The sequence below is a fragment of the Electrophorus electricus genome, chromosome 1 (assembly GCF_013358815.1).
Source record: "Electrophorus electricus isolate fEleEle1 chromosome 1, fEleEle1.pri, whole genome shotgun sequence".
In the NCBI taxonomy this organism is placed as follows: Eukaryota; Metazoa; Chordata; class Actinopteri; order Gymnotiformes; family Gymnotidae; genus Electrophorus; species Electrophorus electricus.
In genome coordinates this window covers 25,937,668-25,960,434 of record NC_049535.1, presented here as the reverse complement: position 1 = coordinate 25,960,434, position 22,767 = coordinate 25,937,668, and the positions used below count along the sequence as shown (strand labels likewise).

Genomic DNA, 22,767 nt, shown 5'->3' with positions numbered 1-22,767 from the left:
TGAGCTTTTTGGGTGATAAGAATACATGACAGATATTAACACTTATTCAAAAACATGAACACACGTACACACACATGCACTCACACACACAGTTAATGAAATTAAAGTCATTATGTACTCTTACAATCCAGTGAAAGCATAAATGTATCATAAAATAAGTATATGCTTTTGATGGACACCCACAAATGGCAAAAATCAGGAAGCAATGTCACAATAACAGTTCTTCTTATGTCCCGTGTATGTGTCAACATACTGTTGTTACACCCTTGCTATGTCTCTTTCTTTTGTGCTCTCTCTTTCACTGTCTCTCCACTTTGTTCTCTTACAAATTCTGAACCCCTGATCTTGTTCTCACAGTCTGCCTTCATGGTTTACGAACAGGATTTCCATAGAGAGATTTTTGTACATGGTTTGGGATGACTCACTCTTACTGTGGTGCTATCCCACCAAACAAGGAGTTTGAGATCTAACAAAGCGAGTAACCCAAACGGCGAAGGCAAGGAACAAAGAAGAGCAGAGCTGAAAATGGCTCGATCCCCTCAGCAGCTACGGCTGCTCGGCTAGCCGCACAGGAGCCGTGATGTTTGAAGGGGGTTTAATGGGTACGGAGAAGAGACAGTGTGTGAATTGAAATAGGACAAGAAAGAAGGGGAGAGAGAGTAGGGAGGTGAGAGGTGCTAACCTGCTTATCCAGACTTTTCCAGCCTGGGCTTTTTGAACCATGACTGAACTGAAGGAACACTCATGGAGGGATAAACTGAAAACAATACCAAAGAACAGATAATACTGAGCATTTGAATGGAATCAAGTGTAATTCATACAATGGTGAAAAACAGGTTTTGCCCTGCTGAGCTGTGTGCTGTGCATGGGATGCCTGGCCCACATTCCCATGTTTTCTGTGCAGGCCACACAGGGTGATCACATATGTGTGCATTATGTCAAGTGGAACCCTCCATGACCACAGAATCAAAGATGAAAACAGAATTTGGTTGATCTTCTTACTATTGATTTTTCAAAACCATAGCTCTCCATCTGGTCATGTTTGAACAGCTTCATTTAATTACTTAACTAAAAACATATTTGCATTATGTGATATTTTTTGGAATATGAAATCATGTGAAATCATGCAAACACTAACACTGAAGACAATTAATATAGAGGGGTTTGAGTACTGTTGAGTACTGTTTAAATCAGTGGCATTGTTATTTTTCACAAATGTCTCCATTTCTTCCATGTCTTTGTCTTTCCCCCTCTGGCACCGCTTTGATTTCTTATCACTCCCTCCACTTAATGCTGCATGTCTTTCACAAGCTGTTCACTAGCCAAACGTACTTTCAGAAGCAGCTCCCAGAAATGTGGAGATAAGACAGAAACACACACACGCACACACACACACACATACGTATGCATGCACGCACGCACACACAGACAAACATACATACACACACACACACACACACACACACACACACACACACAGACACACACACATATTTATATCATGAACCTCACAGGTGAACAGTTGATTGTGTTTATTTTACCAGAGGGAGAAAGAGACGGAGTGAGTGGAAGGGAGAGGGAGATTTTGATGTATTCTGATGAAATACAGCACCAATCCTCAAAACACAGAACCTGATCAAAATGAAAACAGTATCAATATATCATTTAAGATAATAAATAAATAAATAGATAGTTTGTTGTTTTAATAGTTTTAGTCTGTTGGAGACTGAAAAGTAGATTCTAAAAAAAAGTAGATCTTATTTTGCTGTGATTTCAGCAAACATTCTCAGAACTAAACTCAGTATGATGATTCCTGTGAACAAGAACAAGAATCCTGCTTTTTTGACCAAGATGGCGCTAAAATTAAGTACATCAACATGAAGGCAGTGGATTAGAATACTATGACCAAATACTATGGGATTAGTGTGCTACAAGGACAGGGGATTAGTCTGTTATGGGGACATGGGATTTGTGGGATATGGGGGAAGGGGTTAGTGTGGGATGATGTTTAGGGATTTGTGTGCTTTCAGTGCAAGGGATTATTGTGTTTTGAAGACTGGAGATTAGTATGCTATGAGGGCTGAGGATTGGAGGGCTCTGTAGGCTGGGGCAATGAGATACTGCCCTGAGTCAGAAGTGAGGGGCCAGATTTGATCAGGCTTTATTTGGTCTTGCATCTATAATGGAGTCTAGACTCTGAAGATCCATTAGCCTGATATAGGCCTGGTGTAGGGGATCTACTCATCATATTCTACATCACCATCATACTCATACTGACACACACTCACACACACCTGCACCCATGTGTACACACCTTTAGAAAATTATGTTAAGAACACATCAAAGAAAAGAACACACGTTCATGCAATCATCAAAATGTAGTACTAGCAATATTTCTACAGCGATGGGCAGCAACTTTGTTAATCCTTTTGAGAACATAAGTGGTGCCAAGACACCCGCAGGAAAGCTGGCAGTAATGTACCAGACAGTACAGATCCTGACAGTAAAGGCACCAGAGCACAGCACTGTAGGACAGCCCAGAAGACACTGTATTACCTCTTCTTTGCTTATGCAGCATTGCTGTCGGGAATGAGCTGTGCGCTTTGGTTTGGCTCGTCCCCCTGTGTCCCCCCTCTGTCCCCCCTCTGTTCTTTCCTGTTCTCTCTGTCCCCCTCTATCTCCCCTCTGTCCCCCCTCTGTCCCCCCTCTGTTCTTTCCTGTTCTCTCTGTCCCCCTCTATCCCCCCTCTGTCCCCCCTCTGTTCTTTCCTGTTCTCTCTGTCCCCCTCTATCCCCCCTCTGTCCCCCCTCTGTCCCCCCTCTGTTCTTTCCTGTTCTCTCTGTCCCCCTCTATCCCCCCTCTGTCCCCCCTCTGTTCTTTCCTGTTCTCTCTGTCCCCCTCTATCCCCCCTCTGTCCCCCCTCTGTTCTTTCCTGTTCTCTCTGTCCCCCTCTATCCCCCCTCTGTCCCCCCTCTTTTCTTTCCTGTTCTCTCTGTCCCCCTCTATCCCCCCTCTGTCCCCCCTCTGTTCTTTTCTGTTCTCTCTGTCCCCCTCTATCCCCCCTCTGTCCCCCCTCTTTTCTTTCCTGTTCTCCCTGTCCCCCTATATCCCCCCTCTGTCCCCCCTCTGTTCTTTCCTGTTCTCTCTGTCCCCCTCTATCCCCCCTCTATCCCCCCTCTGTGCCCCCTCTGTGCCCCCTCTGTTCTTTCCTGTTCTCTCTGTCCCCCTCTATCCCCCCTCTGTCCCCCTGTGCCCCTATGTCCCCCTCTGTCCCTCTCTGTCCCCTCTGTCACCTTCTGTTCTTCCCTGTCCTTTCTGTCCCCCTCTATCCCTCCTCTGTTCTTCCCTGTCCCCCTATGTCCCCCTCTGGACAGGGCATACATGCTTTTCCCAGTTGCATGTATAAATCATATGTGGCATTTCCCAATCTGAGCGTGATTATCTGCAGTGGCAGGGGCAGTGATGACACATGTCAGGTAGTGTCTCTCATTTAAATTGTACAGCTGACCTATAGTAGAATTTCCTTTATTCGCATTCATTTACAAGTTCAAGTTCAAGTTCAAGTTATTTGTCACATACATAGTCATACACAGTACAACACGCAGTGAAATGGTGGAGAGTGCTCTGTCCAAACTGAGGAAGAGAACCAGGGGTGCATAGAGAAAAAAATATATATACAGATAAATATATATTCTATGTATGTACAAAAATATATTAACAATGTATGTACAATATATGTATATTATGATTATATACACAATGTACAATGTATATGGTTGAGTATATATGTACACAATCTACAGAATGTACAGATCCATTGTATAGTACCATATCTACAGTTGTTGTAACAGGTTAATTGAGTATAATTGAGTATAATTGAGTATACATGTAAAATCCTTAAACGCAGATGGCCAAAAATGACAGGCCATGCTTTTGTTTGGGGTAGAATGATGGGGACCACAATATCTCACTTACAGTCAAGATGGAGACCACAACACCTCACTTACAGAGTCAAGATGGAGACCACAGCGCCTCACTTACAGTCAAGATGGAGACAGTACCTCCTCACTTACAGGAACAAGATAGGGACTATAAAACCTCACTTAGGACAAGATGGGGACTGCAACACCCTACTTTCAGGGACTGCAGATTTTTTTTTGCTCTGTCTGAAGATGTATGTAAACCTACAAACCAAATTCAGAGCAATTTGGTTGCAAATTCCTTACTACTTCTGTATTAAGGGAATGGCAGTTTAATAGCAAAATTAAGAAATAAGGCAAAATTATACTTACAAATGAGGTAATGGACAAAACAACACATTCACGTGAAATGGCACAATTATTTATAACCTAAATAACCATTTCAGGAGTAAGTTGGCTGACTGACACATTCATTACTAGGTAAGGGTAAATTGTGAGCCTCTCTCTCTCTCTCTCTCTCTCTCTCTCTCTCTCTCTCTCTCTCTCTCTCTCTCTCTTCTCTCTCTAACTCTCTCTCTCCTTGGGATCCTTTTCACCTATCTCCCTACATCTCTGTTACTGTGCAACAGTGATGTCACTGTTTGTCAGCCTAGATTAGTGGACAGGCTCTATCCCAGGATTTGTGTAAGTGTGTATGTGCATGTGATTGTAAACTGAACACACTGTCTCTGTCTCTTGATGTCTTGTCACTGACATCTGGCCTTGCTTGTGCATTTGATGTTGGGGCAGGTTTACACCCCATTCTGGCACTGTTGCTATGATAAGGGGTCCAATCAAATTCTGATGATGAAAAGCAATGTTTTTATCCTACAGTTTTAGCCCACAATTTATCCTGACAATTTCAGAGTGCAGTCAGACACATACACGTTCAAACGGGTTTGCATGTTTTGTGAAAGTTTGTGCATGTGTATTCCAGTAGGGGTTCCTTATTCTTTCAAATGACAGATTATCATGCTGGTTCCTTTTATGATCATGCACATGACCTTTTATCTCCCATGCATCTCCCCCTCTGCCCTTCTCTCAGCTCAGATAACATTGCTAGTCCCAGATTCCACCCTATAGATTCACACACAGAATTAAACAACCCTTTCTTTCTAATGGTGAATGTCAGGCCATGTTCATGCTCTTCTCCAGAGAATACCCTCGAGACACACCAAATAATACTTGTGTCTCAACACATCTAGTAACCTAAATAACTCCATTCAGTCAGTGAAAACACCCTGAATGTCCTTTGTGCTACCCATGCGAAAAAAGATGCTAGTAACACAAAGAAATGATCCAGCCAAGTGAAAACATATCCCCAAGCGCCTCCCCGCCATTTACAAGGTGTGAACCCTGTCTACCACCACAGCAAATCATGCAGACATACTCTCTGAGTAGTCCCAAGAATCCTAGAGGCCCTTGGGATAAAAGGTAACTGACAGGATGTCTTTAGCCCAAACACATTTTGTTATACTGTACACAAGTATAATGACAATACAAAAACAAACCTGAATTGAATTGAATTGAATTAGCATGTAGTGCACGTTGTTGTTAGCAATTCAGTGTTATTGTTCTTGATCAAGTTGATGATATCTGCTTTGTACCTTTTGCGCTGTCAGTATTTGTCAGTATTTTATTGCATCATTAAATGGGAACTGAAGTCCACAAAGAATTGTTTCAAAAATGTATCAAAGCTGCAGCATTTGTGACCACTAAGCTAAGTGGTATTATGGACATTTCAGAGAACATGGAGAAGTATCTCGTTATACTGAGGTAATTCTCCACAGGATTCATGTTAATGTGTTTCTTTGTCTACCTCACAGATTCTGGCTGGAGAGCTGATGGCATTCTTCATGAGGTCAGAGGGCACTCAAGAGAAGACCATTGTCACTGCAGACTGCTGCTACTTCAACCCTTTGCTGAGACGTATCATACGTTTCTTAGGTAATAGGGCAGAAGCAAAGGGGAGGACAGTGATGTTTGGGGGGGTGGGGTGGTCATAATTGTTTGCATAGGCCTTGATGTTTGATATAAAGAGCTTCTAATTAAAATTCTTAGAAGAAAATATTTTCAAACACCCTAACTAACTTTGCTAGATTCTTTTCTCAAAGGCCATTTTTGGGTTTTTTGGTGCCTAAACAATCCTTTAGATTTGATACTGTTTGCACATTATCCCTGGTAGCTGTACCCCTTTAGTTATGAATTTTACACCTGCAATACTCCTGAAATACTTTCACAATTCCCTGAATACTACCATTGCTACTTTCAGTATATAAAGAACCATAGGATATAATACAGTAAGTGAAATTGTCTTTTATGTTGAAATATCTGCATCCAGAATCCCGAACGCACCCTGAAGGGTTCAGAACCTCAGGGTTCCTGGATCAAATGAAAGCCAGCGGACGGGCTAGTGTATGCACGCCCTTCACCTAACTACTGCCTATAATGCTGTATTGCTCCAGGGGACGGTCCACTCTCATACCACATCACTCCATACCATAACCCTCAGCCTAACAAAGTCCAACCCTGAACAATACTAAAACCCTGAACAGTACTCCAGCCCTGAGCCTATTATGCTCAAAGTTAAAAATTACTTCTGAGTCCAGCTGGTCTTTTCTGTCAGGTGTCTACTCCTTTGGCCTCTTCACCACCACCATCTTCGCCAATGCCGGGCAAGTGGTCACAGGAAATCAAACACCTCACTTCCTGTCGGCATGCCGGCCAAACTACACGGCACTGGGCTGCCAGTCAAGTCTTCAGTACATCACGGAACGGCGAGCCTGCACAGGGAACCCCCTCATCGTGGCATCTGCTCGCAAATCCTTCCCCTCCAAGGATGCAGCATTGAGCGTCTACTCAGCAGTATACACAGTGGTGAGTGTCTACTCAGTGGTGTTCACAGTGGTTAGTGTCCACTTAGTGGTGTTCACGGTGGTGAGTACAAGGAGTGTGATCCACGATGACACAGCCATGCAGTGCCACCCGCTGTCAATGCGCTGTCAGTGCAAAGCAGTTCAAGTTCAGAGCGATTTAAAGTGCTCCAAATTACCTGCTAAGTCACTGAAAATGTCCTTTGCCCCATTCAGTTGGGCACAGTCCTGTTTAACACCTTTGGACAGTTTTGCTGCTGGAAGATGAAACAGATATTTGTAAGCCTAGAGTTTAATTAGGGTAAGATACATTTCCTCTTCTGACAAGCTCTTGCTGGGAGATGAAGGGCCAGCAGTGCTCAACTGAGCTGCACATGTCCGACACCATGTGTCCATGTCCTCAGATGTATGTGACGCTGGTGTTCAGGACGAAGGGCACGCGTCTGACAAAGCCAACCGTCAGCCTGACCCTGCTGTGCCTGGCTGTTCTGGTGGGGGTGGTGAGGGTGGCTGAGTACCGCAACCACTGGTCAGACGTCCTGGCTGGATACTTCACTGGAGGAGCCATCGCCGTGTTTCTGGTGAGAGCCCCTGGCGTTGCAGTTAGGTTGGAGAGGAACAGCCAGTGCCTGGTGTGGGTCTAGTGGAGGCAGAAAATACATTTGTTTGGTTTCTTGGATATTACATTAACATGTGCTTTTTTTCTCTCTTCTTTCTGTCTCTCTCTCTTTCTCTCCTTTTCTCTCCTTTTCTCTCGCAAGGTAACTTGCGTAATCAACAACTTCCAGCAGGCCAAACCCCCTCCGCCACCTGCAAGACCCCAGCGTCCTGAGTCAGTGCTGGGCATGCCTATGGTGGCGCTGCCCTGTGTGGAGAGTCCACTCGAAAAGTTAAGTGGCACTCAGGTAAGGGGCGGGGCTGGGTGAGCGGCAGAGCTGCACACACAGGGTGGCCAATCATGACCCCCTGCCCCCTCCGTTCTTGATCCAGAGGACCCCCAAAAAAGATCCACTAAACCCCTCCTGCACCTATGCCCCCACCTGGCCACCACCACCCTACAGTGCCCCAACGCCGATCCCAGCACCCTGTTGTACTGCTTGGACCAGCGTTTGCTCTTCACTGGCAAAGGGAGACTATGCTTTCCAGACCTCAAGTAACATGACCCTTAAATGACTGCAAAAGGCTGTCTGTAGGGGAGGGTCTTTCAGAAGCAGCTGAGACCATGGTAGTGCGCCATTCAGCCTTGAATGGGAATACCACTGCATGTGACTACATTGCCCTACAGACTGCCGCCCAGCCCCTAGTGTCAGAGCTGCAAGTTAAAAGTCATCGGAGCCGATGCCCTTACACTGCACAGGCTTGAGAAATAATACTTGAATGAATGCTCACAGTGGACCTTTGAGGATGGAGACTTGATTCATTTCTTCTGTCAAATACTGTGAAATCTGCATTTTTTTTTTTGCTGACTATGGTTGGGGCTTGGTCAGTCTGCATCAGCATTTTCCCCTGATCTTTATGCAAAGCCCTGTGGGGCTGGAGTAGTGAGTGTTTGGAGGAGATCCACTTTAATTAAAATGATATGGGAAGATGGGTGTCTCCCACAGTCTACCACCACCATCTTTCCTTCTGTTCCATCTTTGTCTTGGGCTTCTTACCAGTCTGGCCATATAGCCATCTCTGCTGAACACCATCACACTCATTCTTTTCTCACCGTTCACATTTTTGTTTCCCCTGTTATTCACCACAGTCACTTCTCTCTGTTTTTCTCTCTTTGTGTATCTGCCGCTCTCTGTCTTTGTCTCTCTCTCACTCTCTCCCCTGTTCTCTAACTGTTTCTGTCTTTCTGCCTTGCTCTTCCTCTCTCTTCCTCGTTCTTTCTCACACTCTCTCTCTCCACCCTTGCAGACTCCACGGGGATCTCCATTCACTGAGATCACATGACCATCAGCCCTATCGGTTCCCCGCCACCCCCGATGTCCTCATACCGTCTCGCTCCATTTCCAGCGAAGTCTAGATGGGCCGCCTGAGCGTGCTGGCCAGTGCGCCTCCCACACCGCTGGACGCAGCGCCACCCTCTACCGCTCCTACTCCACGCAGGTCTAGACCCGCTTCCTCATCAATCCCCACCCCTCTGTGACTCCCCACCCACCCCACCACAATCCCCTCGGGGCTCCCGTTCTCTGCTCATGCAAACAAGGTGCGACAGGACATGCCACCGGCGTGCTGTGCTTCGGGAACGCGCGGCCAGAGAGCCCGGACAGAGGGGGATCTCTAAAGCCATTAGGGGTTTGTTTGAGCAGTGTGCAGAAGCCTTTACATCATCGTAAACACCTCTGGCCCGATCTGCAACTACCCAAACCAGTTCCCAAGGGAACCGATAGAGCCCTGTACAACACATCACCTGAGTGCAGGACTCCTGAGAAAAACAACTAGTAGCACACTATCTCCTGAGCTTATTTTGTTTCTTTAGAGCGTCTTTGAAGAGACGCATTCAATATGTGTGTACTTATCCATATGCTTATTAGATATAATGTGGTTTTTCTTTGGATTTTAACAAGTGTGCCAGCAAATCTGGACACAAATGGACTAGAGGTTTGGAGGGTGCTTCTCAGTGCTCAGAGCATCCAGAGAAACTGAATTATCCTCAGCTGAACAGTGCTGTTGTTGATGTACCTCCACGTTTGAGAATGGAGTAAAGAGAAAACGCCTGTATGATTGTGCCGAGTACTCGCTGCTGGCTGTCGACTCATCGCCCATGTCCTTTTCGCACATCAAAAGCAGGCAGCTTAAGGGCACATGCTTACAGAGAACATCAGCCTACGAGCAAATGTTCCATCTGTTCCAGTGAATGAGTAACATGGGCTCAGCTTCTCTCCAAGGACTTGTCCATTACCCCCCCAGGCCTTGGTGGATTTGGCTCATTAGCATCAATGACAGCATTCTGACGCAGTGGCACCCACCTCAACACACACACACACACACACACACACACACACACACACACACACACACACACACACACACACACACACACACACATCAGCATGCTGTCAGACTGAACACCCATTTACATGCTACAGAGATCAAAAGCAAATATTGCTTTGCTTCTCAGGAGAATACATCAAACTCAAGACCATCAAGGGATTTTTACATGTCATCTCATTTTAACTTCTCATTTGCTACAACTACAAACACCATGAGCTGTCTGTCATGTGTTATAATTGAAATATGTTGTTTAGGGGAAAGATTTTCATGTCTATTACTGCTGACCCTTTGGCTGGTATGACTTACCATGGTCCTATACTCATAGTTTGTACTAAATGATTGTTCTGGATTGTCAGTAACACCAGCTTTCCTTCTCCAGGAGGATGTTTATGCTGGCTTTTTTCACTTATTCATTGGATTCAAGATTTTATATGATTTGTGTGGGAAAAAAAAGTATTCTGCAAAGCGCATTGTCTATCATAAGAGATTTGGTACTTTTAATTTGCACATTTATTTGCACAGTTCTTACTTCCTCCAGCTGCTTTACATTTCCAACACCTTCTGATGACTTCTGTCCTTGGCTGTACTCATGTTCTTCACTGCACTGTGTAAGGGCTCCCAGTCTTCTGGAGCAGCACCCTCACACCACAAGTACATTTGCTCATATATAGACATGCATAAATATATGCAGACACAAACACCCACACGCATACACACCCACATGCACGTGTGCACCTGCCACAAACACATTCTTACATAAAGACTTCCCACTTTCTTATATAAAACATGTTTGTACATGTTGTTTTGTAAATACATGTTTTTTGGTTAAAAAAGAAAGAAAAAGAAGAAAAATGTAACAATGCATATTACACTGACACCTGTGTGCACCCACCATTGTTATGTTACCATAGTGACTGCTGCTTATTTTAACCATGGAAGTAATGATTGCATCTCTGCTTTGGGAAACAAAAATGGAAGGGACCATTTAGAGCATTTGGTTCAGGAACATTTTCCAATGTATTAGTATATTCACATGGTAGCATCTGACCCACAAGCCTGTGATCAATACAATTCTCACAGTCAGATACATTTATCATTAGATCTTGGGTCATCTGTCCTTGCAGAGATATAACTGTTGTGTAGTTTTAAAGTGGGCATAACTGACACTGAATGGTTGTATCTGCTAATGGGATTTGCTATAAAATCAATGAAAATGAAAACAACTTTTCATTTATAAAATGATATCAACCAGACTGCACAAGCACTAACCCTCCACTCTACAGATACTCTGAGCTGTGAAGTATTTCTCTTTGGACAGTTTTGGTAGAAAGAGCATTCATTTTTGTGGGCAAGTTAAGACTGTTTTGTACTTTTTTCCTGGACCTTCTTCTCATGGGAAGCTCTAAACATTGGAGACCAGGTGTGGTAGAAAGGATGTGGGTGTTAAGGTGTTCTGAAGTTGTTTTTCTTTCATGTTGTTGCGATTTGTGTGTTGTTTTGTAAAGATCTGTCTGATATGTCTGAGTAAAAAACAATAAACTGGCATTGCAGTACACTGGCCGTGGTCCGTGATTTCTCTCTCATTTTCATTCTTGCTGCAGTCTAATGCAGTGGTAATAGATCTCACTTAGAAATTGAGTAATGTGTACTTCAAGGGTTTTTTAAGATACTGTAATTAAATTTTTGTCAGATGGTTTGTGATCAGCATTTAATACATTTTCACCCTTAAATTTGTAACAGCACAGCCAAATTAAGCAACCACTGTGAATTAATTTACTTACATATACTGACTTATTGTACTCACTGTATTTTTATGATAAATATGTAAATTGTGTGATCTTCATATTAATATGTTTTATAGTAGTAGTAAATGGGACAGGACACTTTTCTTTTGGAGATACAGCTCCCTCACGTGGTGATCAACAGATGATTTTCCACACATCAAAATGAACATGTGTTATTTGTGTTATAATGGTAGTGAATGACCTTTAAAACCTTTCACATTGACATACTGCCTATAACTATCTTGTATTATTTGTAGATTAATTAATCTAGTTTAATAGAAATTAATCTAGAGAAAACTCATTTTGTTTCTCCTTCGGCTCAGTGATTTGCACCTTTGAGAACAGAGCCTCGAATGTAACACTTATGTACATCTATGAACAAATGAAGTAACATTGAATTGGGAAAGCATTTCCGCAGCGAATCACATTCATTCTGAGAGTGATTCTCAAACCCCGTAGAAAACGTGTATACTGCAGTAACTGTGAAGAGCCAGTAGGGGGTAAAATTGCATAAGTGCAGTTGATCTCTTAGTCATAGAACTTACTACGGTGAGTCATGTTATTTGGAAGCCTGAAGTTACCACTAGAGGGACCTAAACCTTTAGCCCATTTTTGGTGACATACAGGATGCTTTTGGGACTGTAGACTCAACAAACCTGCCCTTTCTTTTGTTGCTGGAGTAAACCCGGCACAGTGCCCCAGTGTTCCATATCTGTTTGGTACAGAAATTATGTTTTGATTGATAGCTTTATATCAAAAAGCCTACATAGGAGAACTTGGTATTTTTGGCAGGTGGCTATTTGGTATGTTTGTTTGTTTGCTTGTTTGTTTGTTTTACTTTTTTTTTGGTGTCAAAGGAATCAAACCTAAATGCATTCAGAACTTCAATAAGTAGTTTCCAATTTTGTCTGATCTTTAGTTTGCAGCAGTATCATAGCCTGAACACCAAGCTGTTAGGCAGTTTAAATGCCTAGCCAAGCACAGCTGTTGAAGCTGCTTGATACATCCAATTCTGGCACAAACACAGTGACAGATACATCTAATAAAGACAATATTTTGTAAGAATGACAATGGCTGAGTACATGTGGTCAGCTTGACCGTGACCCCAGTTAACAGAGATGAGCTCATGGCTAATTAATCTAAAGTGGGTTTTGAGGGGTGAAGCCAGGAGTGAACAGGGAGTGAGTCATCGACATTGACAAGGTGTCTTTCTCTATGCTAGTCCACTCTGCCTTCCAAGCACAGCTCCCCCTCCTCTACCACTACACACTTCAGCACTACATGTGCACACACACATCAGCACTATGCTGGAGACTATGTCTAGTCATCATTAGAGGTAGCAGGTGACATTTGGTTAAATACTGGAGTAATGGTGAAAAACACTGATTGTAAAAGGGAATGGTATTGTTACATCTTCTTATTCAAAATTTTTTTTTTAATCTGCACATGCTCTGTAAATGATCTCAAGTAATAGCAGTTAAGAATGTTAAAGGTAGGTGATGGAAAGAAAAATTAATCAGGTTTGATCACCACTGAGATTGGACACCTGTAGCACCTTCTGTGTTGGTAACAGAGAACAGACTCAGATATGGAAGACTATAGATTTCAATTTGAATAGAAAAATAAATACAGCGAGCTCAAAATAAATATCTTTGGCAGAAGTCTTTGATTGGCTCTTTCTCTCTTTTTTTCCCCTCTTTCAGCAACAAGAAGCATGTTCTTCATTATAAATGACAGAAACTAAAACTCTTTCCCAAAAGGCGATTTGATATAAGTGATTGCATCAGCGGCTCTTAAAAATGGATGAAAAATGTAATCATGTTGCGACTGAGCCAAGCATTGGGGGAAGGATAATTACTGTGAGTACCACAGAGGTGCTGAGACATTGTTTGGACATTTAGGTGCAGGGGCCAAAGATAATATGTAATTAATTATTAATACTGAAAACCTCAATGGCCTCTGCTCAGCTTCTCCGCTATCACCTCAACAAATCTGTTTACTTTCACTAGTCTATCTATCTATCTATCTATCTATCTATCTATCTATCTATCTATCTATCTATCTATCTATCTATCTATCTATCTATCTATCTATCTATCTATCTATCTATCTATCTATCTATCTATCTTCAGTAAATCTCCTCCATCCATCCTCTCTCTTACTTTGTCTTTCCCCCCAGCCCTCCCCAAGTACTCAGGGCCCCCCTCTCACTCCAACATTATCTTTCCCGGAAATTGCATTTCCAGCGCAGCCAGGGCCCCATTATGAGAGCAGAGAGACATGCTGTAACCTTTTTAAAAAGCCATTAGAGCTGCACCTGCCCCTCCCCCATTGCCCAACAACCCCCACTCCTTCCCCCCCAATGCTCCTCCCTCCCCCTTTCTTTAAAGCCTTCGTAATGTTATTAGCCCTCGTCGACACTGACCATTACCCTGCTCTCCAGCAGGCCCTGATTTCACACTGTTCCCTTATTCACGAGAGGAGAGGAGAGGAGCTGTAGGAGAGGAGAGGGAAGTGGAGAGGAGAGGATGTGTGGGGAATGGAGAGAGGAGAGGAGAGGAGAGAAGTTATTGTAGTGAAAAAAGAGGAATAATGTTGCTCCCACAGAATCAATAAGAGTAAACAGTCTCACACACACACACACACACACACACACACAAGTAAACAAAAGACACAAAAACATCAGTATCTCAGATGAGATCATTGCAAACAGACAGTCATGCAGTCCTGTGTACGGGAAGGCACACTGCACACACATATACAGAGAGAGGGAATGAGAGAATCTAGAATGAAAGAGGCTAAATTGGATAGACATAGTAAATCCTAGTGCTTGGGCCAGTACACAGAGTGAGATGGGTGAGCACAAAGGGTACCAAAGGAGAGACAGAGAGTGGGAGACAGACAGAGAGTGAGAAAGAGACAGAGAGTGAGGGACAGACAGAGAGTGAGAGACAGACACAGAGCGAAGGAGACACAGAGAGTGAGAAAGAGAGTACTGCACACTTTAACAATACATACCTACCTTCTTTTTTCTCACCTATTCTCCCTTGTGTCAAATTTGGACTGATGCAAAGCATCACCTGCTCATGCAATATCCCCACTCTCTCTCTCTCTCTCTCTCTCTCTCTCTCTCTCTCTCTCTCTCTCCCTCTCACTCCATCGCTCTCTCTCACTCTGTGTCTAACTCTGTCTTTCTTTCTATCTCTCTCTCTCCTTTACTCTGTTTCTTTCTTTCTGTCTAACCTCTATCCTTCTCTTCTTCTCCCTTTTCTTCCTTCCAATCCCATGACACCTCCCAGAACAGCAAACCTTCTGCAGATCAATAGCATGACATCGTCATCACTATGTGTCACAAGACAATTTGAGAGCAATCAGCCATTGTCATTCTCTCTAAGTATTCACCCTGCCCCTGTCAACATACACACACACATACACAAAAACACATTCGAAGGAAAGGACAGAAGAAAGGAGAAGAGAGGGTCTTCACCCCCCATCAATCACACATTCTTGGTCATACCTTACAGTAAGCTATCTTGAATACACAGAGGCACCTTTGTTGTACTCCATCATGGATTCACTCTCTCAGTTTAAGAAGTGTGGAACTTCACAGAGTAATGGCAAGAAAGTAGCTCAAGACATTCATTTCTTAAGAGTCTTGATTAAAACATTGATTATTTCTCTCTCACTCCCTCTCTTTCCATCTCTGTCTCTGTCTCTGTCTCTGTCTCTGTCTCTCTCTCTCACTCTGTTACAGTATGTGAAGCCTGGCTTGCATCATGCTCTCACTGAGGGAGAGGTTGGTAGTCAGTTTGGCAGGCTCTGACGTGAAATGTCACCAGTGTCATGTCATGTTCATAGAGGAATTATCCCACTTCATGCAGTGAGAACTCAGAGCTATTCAGCTGTTGAGTGATTATGTAGCAACAGAGAAAAAAGAGTCTTAATAAATGGCCAAGGCTTGTCCTGAAGGGGAAATGAAAGAATTGAAATGACAAACCAGCTGAGATGTTTTCTTCTTGCACTTCATCCCAGCCTGCTTTGACATTAGAGCAGAAAGCTGAGCAAATGACCTTGCTTGAGTGTTGACAATTACCCATCATTTGGCTGACACAGCAGTGATGACTGGATTACCAGTATATTCTCAAGTATTTCACAATTTGAATTCATGACAAGATACTGCAGATATTTAGATGTAATACTGGACTTGCACTATCACCATGCCATACACACCATGGCACCAATCCTTTCCTAAAAGGGATTCCAGTTTCATTTCCATCTGGGAGACTGCAAAAGGACAATTGGCTACATTCCAGTTGGGAGGAGAAGATCCCCTGCCTCCTCAACTCTTCTCCATACAGCATGTTAGCAGTTCATTGAGGTTAATCACATCTGCACCACAAGCACTGCTGTCCTCCACACACATTCACCTGGGCACTGTCAGTTGGAGAGAATGTGGATGGCATTGTGCACACATGCTAGCTTCATACTTGGTTTGCAGTTGAGGTGAGAACTGATTAAGACTGATATGTGTAAAAATAAAGAAATACATTTTAAAATGTGAAAGGGGCACTAAGATAGTTCTTAGCTGCCTAGTGTGGCTGAAATGATGAACCACACATTTCTTATCTTACAGATAAGGCTGCTGGATATGAATCTCATCTGGCCATAGGTATCAGCTAAGTGAAATAAATAATATTAGCTTTTCTTGCCAACTAAAATATCACCATGTAGTCACTGGCATCATTCTTGGTAACTTTACCCAACACAGGCCCGTGCATTTGTTGGCTAGTCTGGCAGCAGAGGTCACGTTTGCATTATTTTGAGCCAGGTGGCACTGGTAAATACAGTGTTTGGAAAATGCACTGTGAAAGGTCTTTACTGATTAAGTGGGTGAGCAAAAATAAGTGTTGATCCAAATCTGCAGGTTGTGGTCATTGGAATTTAGAATGCTCTTTAGTGTTTCTGCGTCAGCATAGCAATGAGAAACAAGGCTGAGTTGTTTTAGGACACAGCAGCAAATCAAAATGCTTTTTGTAGTTAAATTCCATCAATGTAAATGTATCAGAGTTAGCTACAAGCTCATTTTCATCTGGTCCCTCTAGGAATGTTCAACATTCAAACTGTTTCCTGGTACAGTGAAAGAATCCATTACATCAGAGACCAACAGATACTAATATCCATGAGTTTTAGCCCTGCAGTGATAAATAAGGCACTAATGCCCATGTATGCTGTGGAGATATTACAACAGATCTAACTTCAGAGTTAGGAATTAATGAACCTTTGTGCAAGGTGGTAGCTATGAGTTCAACCTGGTGCTCAGCAAAGCATCCTCTTAGGATCAAGCTTAAGAAGCTCAAGGCATTTCTCCATTTTTCAAACGATATATTCCTATAACATAATATAATTGTGCTGGGTGCGACAAGCACATTGGGCCCCAGTCTCATATCTGAACACCAAATGCACTGTACATTTTGATGTCTTTTGCAAACTCTAACAGACCTGATTCAGCTAATCAGGTAATTATCAAAGATGAGTTGTGTCAGTTGTGCAGAAGAAGGTTGAGGGCAGCAGGGGGGCCTGGCGGAGCCGGTCAAGTGACTGACAGCCCCTTGACATCAGGGAGTGGGACACTGATTCTTATGTTTAGTGTTTTGCCCCTTTTTCTGAAACTCCGGCATTAAAAAAATTTTAATTAGTATAAATACACATTTGTATCACACATACTTAAAGAAACAAGCAGAAATATCACAAAAACTGCACTCCTTGTACATATTTAGCGATGGAATATTATTTAGCATTCAGCTCATTATCTGAAAATCAAACACAATTTCTGAAAATTGTGTGCATTTCAGCTGACATTCTGCCAGATGTCTTGCAAATCAAACACTGCTTAGAGCTGACATACAAATGCAGAATTTCCCCCCAGTGAGAGTGTAATTAATCAAAGTTTACTTCGTTTCTTTGATGAACCCCTGCTGTGAATCTAGCTGAAGATTCTAACAGTTGGAAACGTTAACACACGAGGTCTTGTGTCCCAGTGATTTTCCTACACCAAATCTCCATAAGTCCCCCCCTCTGTCTCTCTCTCTTCCTCCATTAGCAGGTGGCAGTAGAGAGTGTGTGTGTGTTTGGGGGCGGGGGGGGGTGAGCGGGGGGAACAGGATGGCGATTCTCTGAGCTTTCAGAGCGGTACATATTCAAACGGTTCCTTTTGTTCGGACCTGCTGCACCCTCAGACACTGAACCATGCCAGGAATACAAATCAGACCTCTGACAGGGCAGTTAACCTGCCACTAAATATAGCCACAGAGAGAGAGAGAGAGAGAGAGAGAGAGAGAGAGAGAGAGAGAGAGAGAGAGAGAGAGAGAGAGAGACTCTTGGTGTGCATGTCAGAGCATGGGGGGAGGGATGAAAGAGTGTTATGTGTGATGAACACACATTAATCATAGTTGCAAAAATGCAACGAATGTGGGCTGCTCTACTGTTTGCTGCAGTATCACGACTCGACAAAAATGAAAAGAGATAGAGGCTGATGACACCCCCATGCACCGTGGGCTTGAGGGGGAGGGATGTTGCGCTTCCCGAAGTTTTAAAATATCTTGGATTTTCCACAGATCACCATAAAAACTGGTTTGGCTTGGCTTGGTTCATGCCAATTGGCTTTCACACTTAGTAGAAAAGAGACTTTTTGAGAGTTAAAGATGAGGTGGTTTTTGGCCCACGATCTCTTCAAGCAGTTGTGTAATGCACAAGTAAAGTACAGTACATACGGATGGAAAGAGAGACAGAGAACTAAGGGAGGAATACAACAGAACAGACATGGTCATGATGTGGGAAAAACCTTTCCTCAGCTGAATTGTGGACTATTTGCTTCCTATACATCCATGTTACTAAAGATTAATTTAAATTAGATGAATTTATTATATTTATCTTATATAATTTGGTCTGGTATATTAAACAGTGCCTCATTGCTTTAATGATAAATGATAGTATTGTAAAGATACTATATACTTTTAAACGTCTGTTTAATGAGACATAAGTGTGGATGGGGACAGAGAGACAGAGACAGAGACAGAGAGACAGAGACAGAGATGGGCGCACATCACGCATTTCTTTTGACTGAGTGTAAGATAAGCTAGCTGTAGGCAATAGGGAGTGGCATTTAACTTCTACTGTATACCATCTAAAGATCGTCTGTGATACAGTGCCATGCTGGGGTTTCCTGCCACAGTCACACACGTGCACTCACAAGACCTAAAGCATACTACACGAGCACAGTGTGTGTTCAGTTTACTCCAGTGGAGCTCAATTTAGTCTCCTCTAACACTGCAGGGATTATGTGAGTGACAACACTATCTTTGCATTCTGAAAATAGGCTGCAGTTTAGGCTACAACGTTTGTACATTAGTAATAAACTAGTGAATAATATGCAGTTAATTTAAATATGCTGACCAGCAATTTACTGCAATTATTATTGCTATTCCTATTTTACATTTTACTGTGACACTTTTTGTAATCTCTTTGGTACGAAACTGAGTGACAAACTCCTCCTGGTATTAGTCTTGAAAGAAGTTACATGGGAGATTTATTCGTTTAGATTTAGTTTAATAGTACTTTCAGAAATTAGTTAAAGACCTTATAAAACCTAAGGTATATAAATGAGCCATGGACATTTAGACTGCTCTATCAGAATTTATCTTATTTTTTTCAAACAGTCTGGTCATGATGCCGATTCTTTGAAAAATCAGCAAATGTGTTAGAAACAAGAAAGGGGTACAAACCAAATGGATAAAATCATGCAAGCTGGAGTACTTGTTTTATCAACAGAATGGCCAAAGCCCTATTGCTTTAATCTTACATATAGCTCCTTTAATAGTCAAATAGGCAGCTTGGCTCTTAATCTATTTTTGGAAATATGATGATGAGAAAATTAATTAATCATACCACTATCTTGTCAAGGGCCATCTGCTTTAAGGAGGGGGCCTCTTGGCAATTTTACTCCAGTTTAATTACTTTTCATTCCTCTGAATCTGACCCCTTTACCCTGCTTTGAATTCAATTATCTTTGTTTTCCACTGTGAATGTAAAATTCGATGATTATTGACAGCTACTACAAATCTCATTGTTTTTATATTATTATTATTATCATTGTTGTTGTTGTTGTATTTTTATTGTTATTTTTATTGCTATTATTATTAGCGTTGTTGTTACTACTGTTGTTTGGTCTCGACATTCTTCCTTCTGCAAAGTGTAAAAGCGCTGGATAAATTGAGAACGGTTTGAATTACACCTTTTGCTCATGGAATCGAATTTGTGCCAACACTAAATCGCCTCTTTCTCTACCGCACCCCTTTGGACCACGTTTGGCTCAACAATGAGAAGATACCGAAATCGAGAGAGAGAGAGAGAGAGAGAGAGAGAGAGAGAGAGAGAGAGAGAGAGAGAGAGAGAGAGATAGAGAGAGAGAGAGAGAGAGAGATCTAACGAAGGATAAAGGGTTTGAGCGCTAGGCTCGTGCCACTCCGATCTCTCCCCACTCCTTTTCATTTTCTTCAGGATGTGTGTGTGTGTGTGTGTGTGTGTGTGTGTGTGTGTGTGTGTGTGTGTGTGTGTGTGTGTGTGTGTGTGTGAGAGAGAGAGAGACAGAGACAGAGACAGAGAGACAGAGAATGTAGTTGGTTGGAGGGGGCGTTTCCCCCGTATGGCTATTATGTGGGTTTTCTGTAGTCTTCTTCCAGATTTCTGTCGTCTCCTCCGGTGTTTTACCCTTTGGCAGGATTTAAAACAAGCGGTGAGTAGTTGTCTGTTCCTTAAATGTTGTACAGTGACAGATGCTTTCAGTCGTGACATCTTTTTTTTAAAGACCCTGTCAAAGAAGCGCTGTCGTGTAAAACGGCTATTTGAAATTGCGTTTATCAGTGGATCTTCATACTCAGTCTCTACGGATTCAGATGTGTCGAAAACCATCAATTGGTGTGTTTGTGTTTTGTTTTTTCTCCGGGTGTAGTTTTCTTTGTCGTTTAAAACACTTTATTTATCACGATAAGGCGTCCATCAAGTGGAAAGCGCGCGCTGTGTGCCAAGCGCATCACAAAGCCCAAGATGTTTTTCCCCTTACGGTGTCGCGGCTTCCGTTATACTCCTAATCTGCATTCGCGATGAATGTCTTACTGCTCGTTTCCCGTTAAACTGCTGGAGCCCACGCTCACTAGAGCTGTCGGTAGTATTAACGCTTCCGCTGATCTATGTTATTTCCAAGTCACTTTTTAAGAACATTCTGGATGCCCATAGGTTACGAATTTGCGCGGCAGCCTATATGGCCTTGTAGAACTCCTGCAGGTGAAATGGAAGTTTTATCTATTAAAGTAAACAAAAAATACCGAAGTTAAAGCAGCGTTATTTAACACAGGAAACACTCTAATATTTAGGATTTTTGATCAATTATAGAGCTTTGTCTTGGATATTCTAAAGGGCATATATGTGGAAATTCAAAAATAAAGATGTGTTAATTAGGCTGTTACTAAATTTAATGATCATTTAGTCATTCAAAAATTAGCTCATTCTTGCCTTTGCTGCATGGCGGACGTGCTGTTAAGTATACAAGACTTTACATCTAGATAATGTCATTCAGATGGGCTGTGACCAGTGGCCTGTTCATGAAATCCAGCAAAGCAAGTGTGTCATTTGCACAAAGGAAAATTCTGTCAGTGGAGCTTGGAATCATCTAGAAGGATTCATGGGATCATATTACGTGTTCCTATGACATGAGATCATATTACGTGTGCCCTATGACATGGATATGTGGCAGATGGTCAAACATGTATTTGGAAGACCGAATAGTATTGAATTAGTCTGGTCTCCTTTGCTATAGCCCATGACCATACTCCAGTTTAGGGGTAAACAGTAGTATGGAGAGGTAGAGGCAGAAAAGGGAATGAAAGAATGGGTGAGAGGGAGAGAGAGAGGGAGAGGGTGGCGTGGTGTGAACAGTGTGTGGTGGTGTGTGTGCCTGCAGGCATGGCAGGGTGAAGATGAACTCTCTGAACTCTTTCCCTGCTCTATTAGATTCATATTGATCGGGCGGGGGGTGGGGGGGTGGGGGGTGATGAGAGACGGAGGGAGGGAGAGAGAAGAAGGGAGGGATCAACAAACACTCCTCCATTCCAGCTGCTAGCAGTCCCCTTCCTGCTCGTATGCTTTCGGATTGTTCCCTGCATGGATCACTGCTGTGTGCTATAGCGCAACAGATACAGGAGGAGAAAAGCAGGAGCTGGATGATCTGCACTAAATTAATTCAATAGAGATGCTATGAGTCCCTCTTAGCATGGCATTCCTGCAATGGGTGCAGTGAAAAACACAAGGCGCGAGAGTTAAAGAGCGCCTCAGCTGAAGTGAGGTCACACAGAGCCACGCGAGTATTCCTGGGTATTGTGTTCAGTGTGAATGGGTGTGGAGGGAGTCTGATTGCTGGCGTTCACCATGATTCAGACATGACTCTTCTAGCTGTAGAAAGTCTGCTCTTCCTGGCTCTGTGATATCTGGGATGGAGGAAAATGGGTACTCCTACTGCTCCAACATGGAAGGACACAGGTGGAGAGATACAACACAGCCATGTCATAGAAGCACCTTGAAACATGAATGGAGAGGAGTACTTGTATTGCGTTAAGCCATAAAGAATTGTTTCATTCCATTCTTATATCAAAGGGAATAAGGCACCATTTAATATATTGCATCAGATCATATACATTAATTTTAATAAATTAATTTCTAAGAGTTAGGTCAATTCTCTCTCTGTTAGTGAAACAGTGTATGTGTAGGACACTTTTAAAACTAAGAATGCTTGGAACTACTGTTCCATTTAGTAAATTCCATTTAGTAAATACAATGGACATTGTACAGTAGTAATGCTGCAGTAATCTGGAGAAAAAGAAAGATTACCAAAAAAAACCCTGACAGGGACAAAGGAAAAAAGAGGGGAAATTAGCTTAGCCATCTACAAAATAGTACCAAATGAGAACAAATCCTTTTCAAAGCATGAAAGAAAGAGAGACAGGGAGAGAGAGTGAGAAAGTGAGAGTAGGTGGAAAGGCGAAGTTGTGTGTTGGGGGGGGGGGGGGGGTGCGTGCTCCTGCATTAATGTGTACTTATATATGCCTGTGCACGTGT

General features: G+C 42.8%; 1 protein-coding gene across 6 annotated transcripts in view; it reads left to right on the top strand.

Moving 5' to 3' along the window:
• plppr2a (phospholipid phosphatase related 2a) overlaps positions 1-11,372 on the top strand; it is a 29,981-nt gene extending 18,609 nt beyond the window's left edge. For 4 of the 6 annotated variants that reach the window (XM_035527804.1, XM_027006532.2, XM_027006533.2 and 1 more), the window contains 5 exons: positions 5,786-5,906; positions 6,586-6,836; positions 7,237-7,413; positions 7,594-7,721; positions 8,738-11,372. In XM_035527804.1, coding sequence (XP_035383697.1) covers positions 5,786-5,906; positions 6,586-6,836; positions 7,237-7,413; positions 7,594-7,721; positions 8,738-8,846 — 786 coding nt within the window. In that variant the 3' untranslated portion in view covers positions 8,847-11,372. Of the gene's footprint in view, positions 1-5,785; positions 5,907-6,585; positions 6,837-7,236; positions 7,414-7,593; positions 7,738-8,737 lie in introns of all 6 variants that reach the window. The other 2 variants (XM_027006534.2, XM_027006536.2) reach the window with 1 other exon arrangement.
• Positions 11,373-22,767: the final 11,395 nt, after the last annotated feature.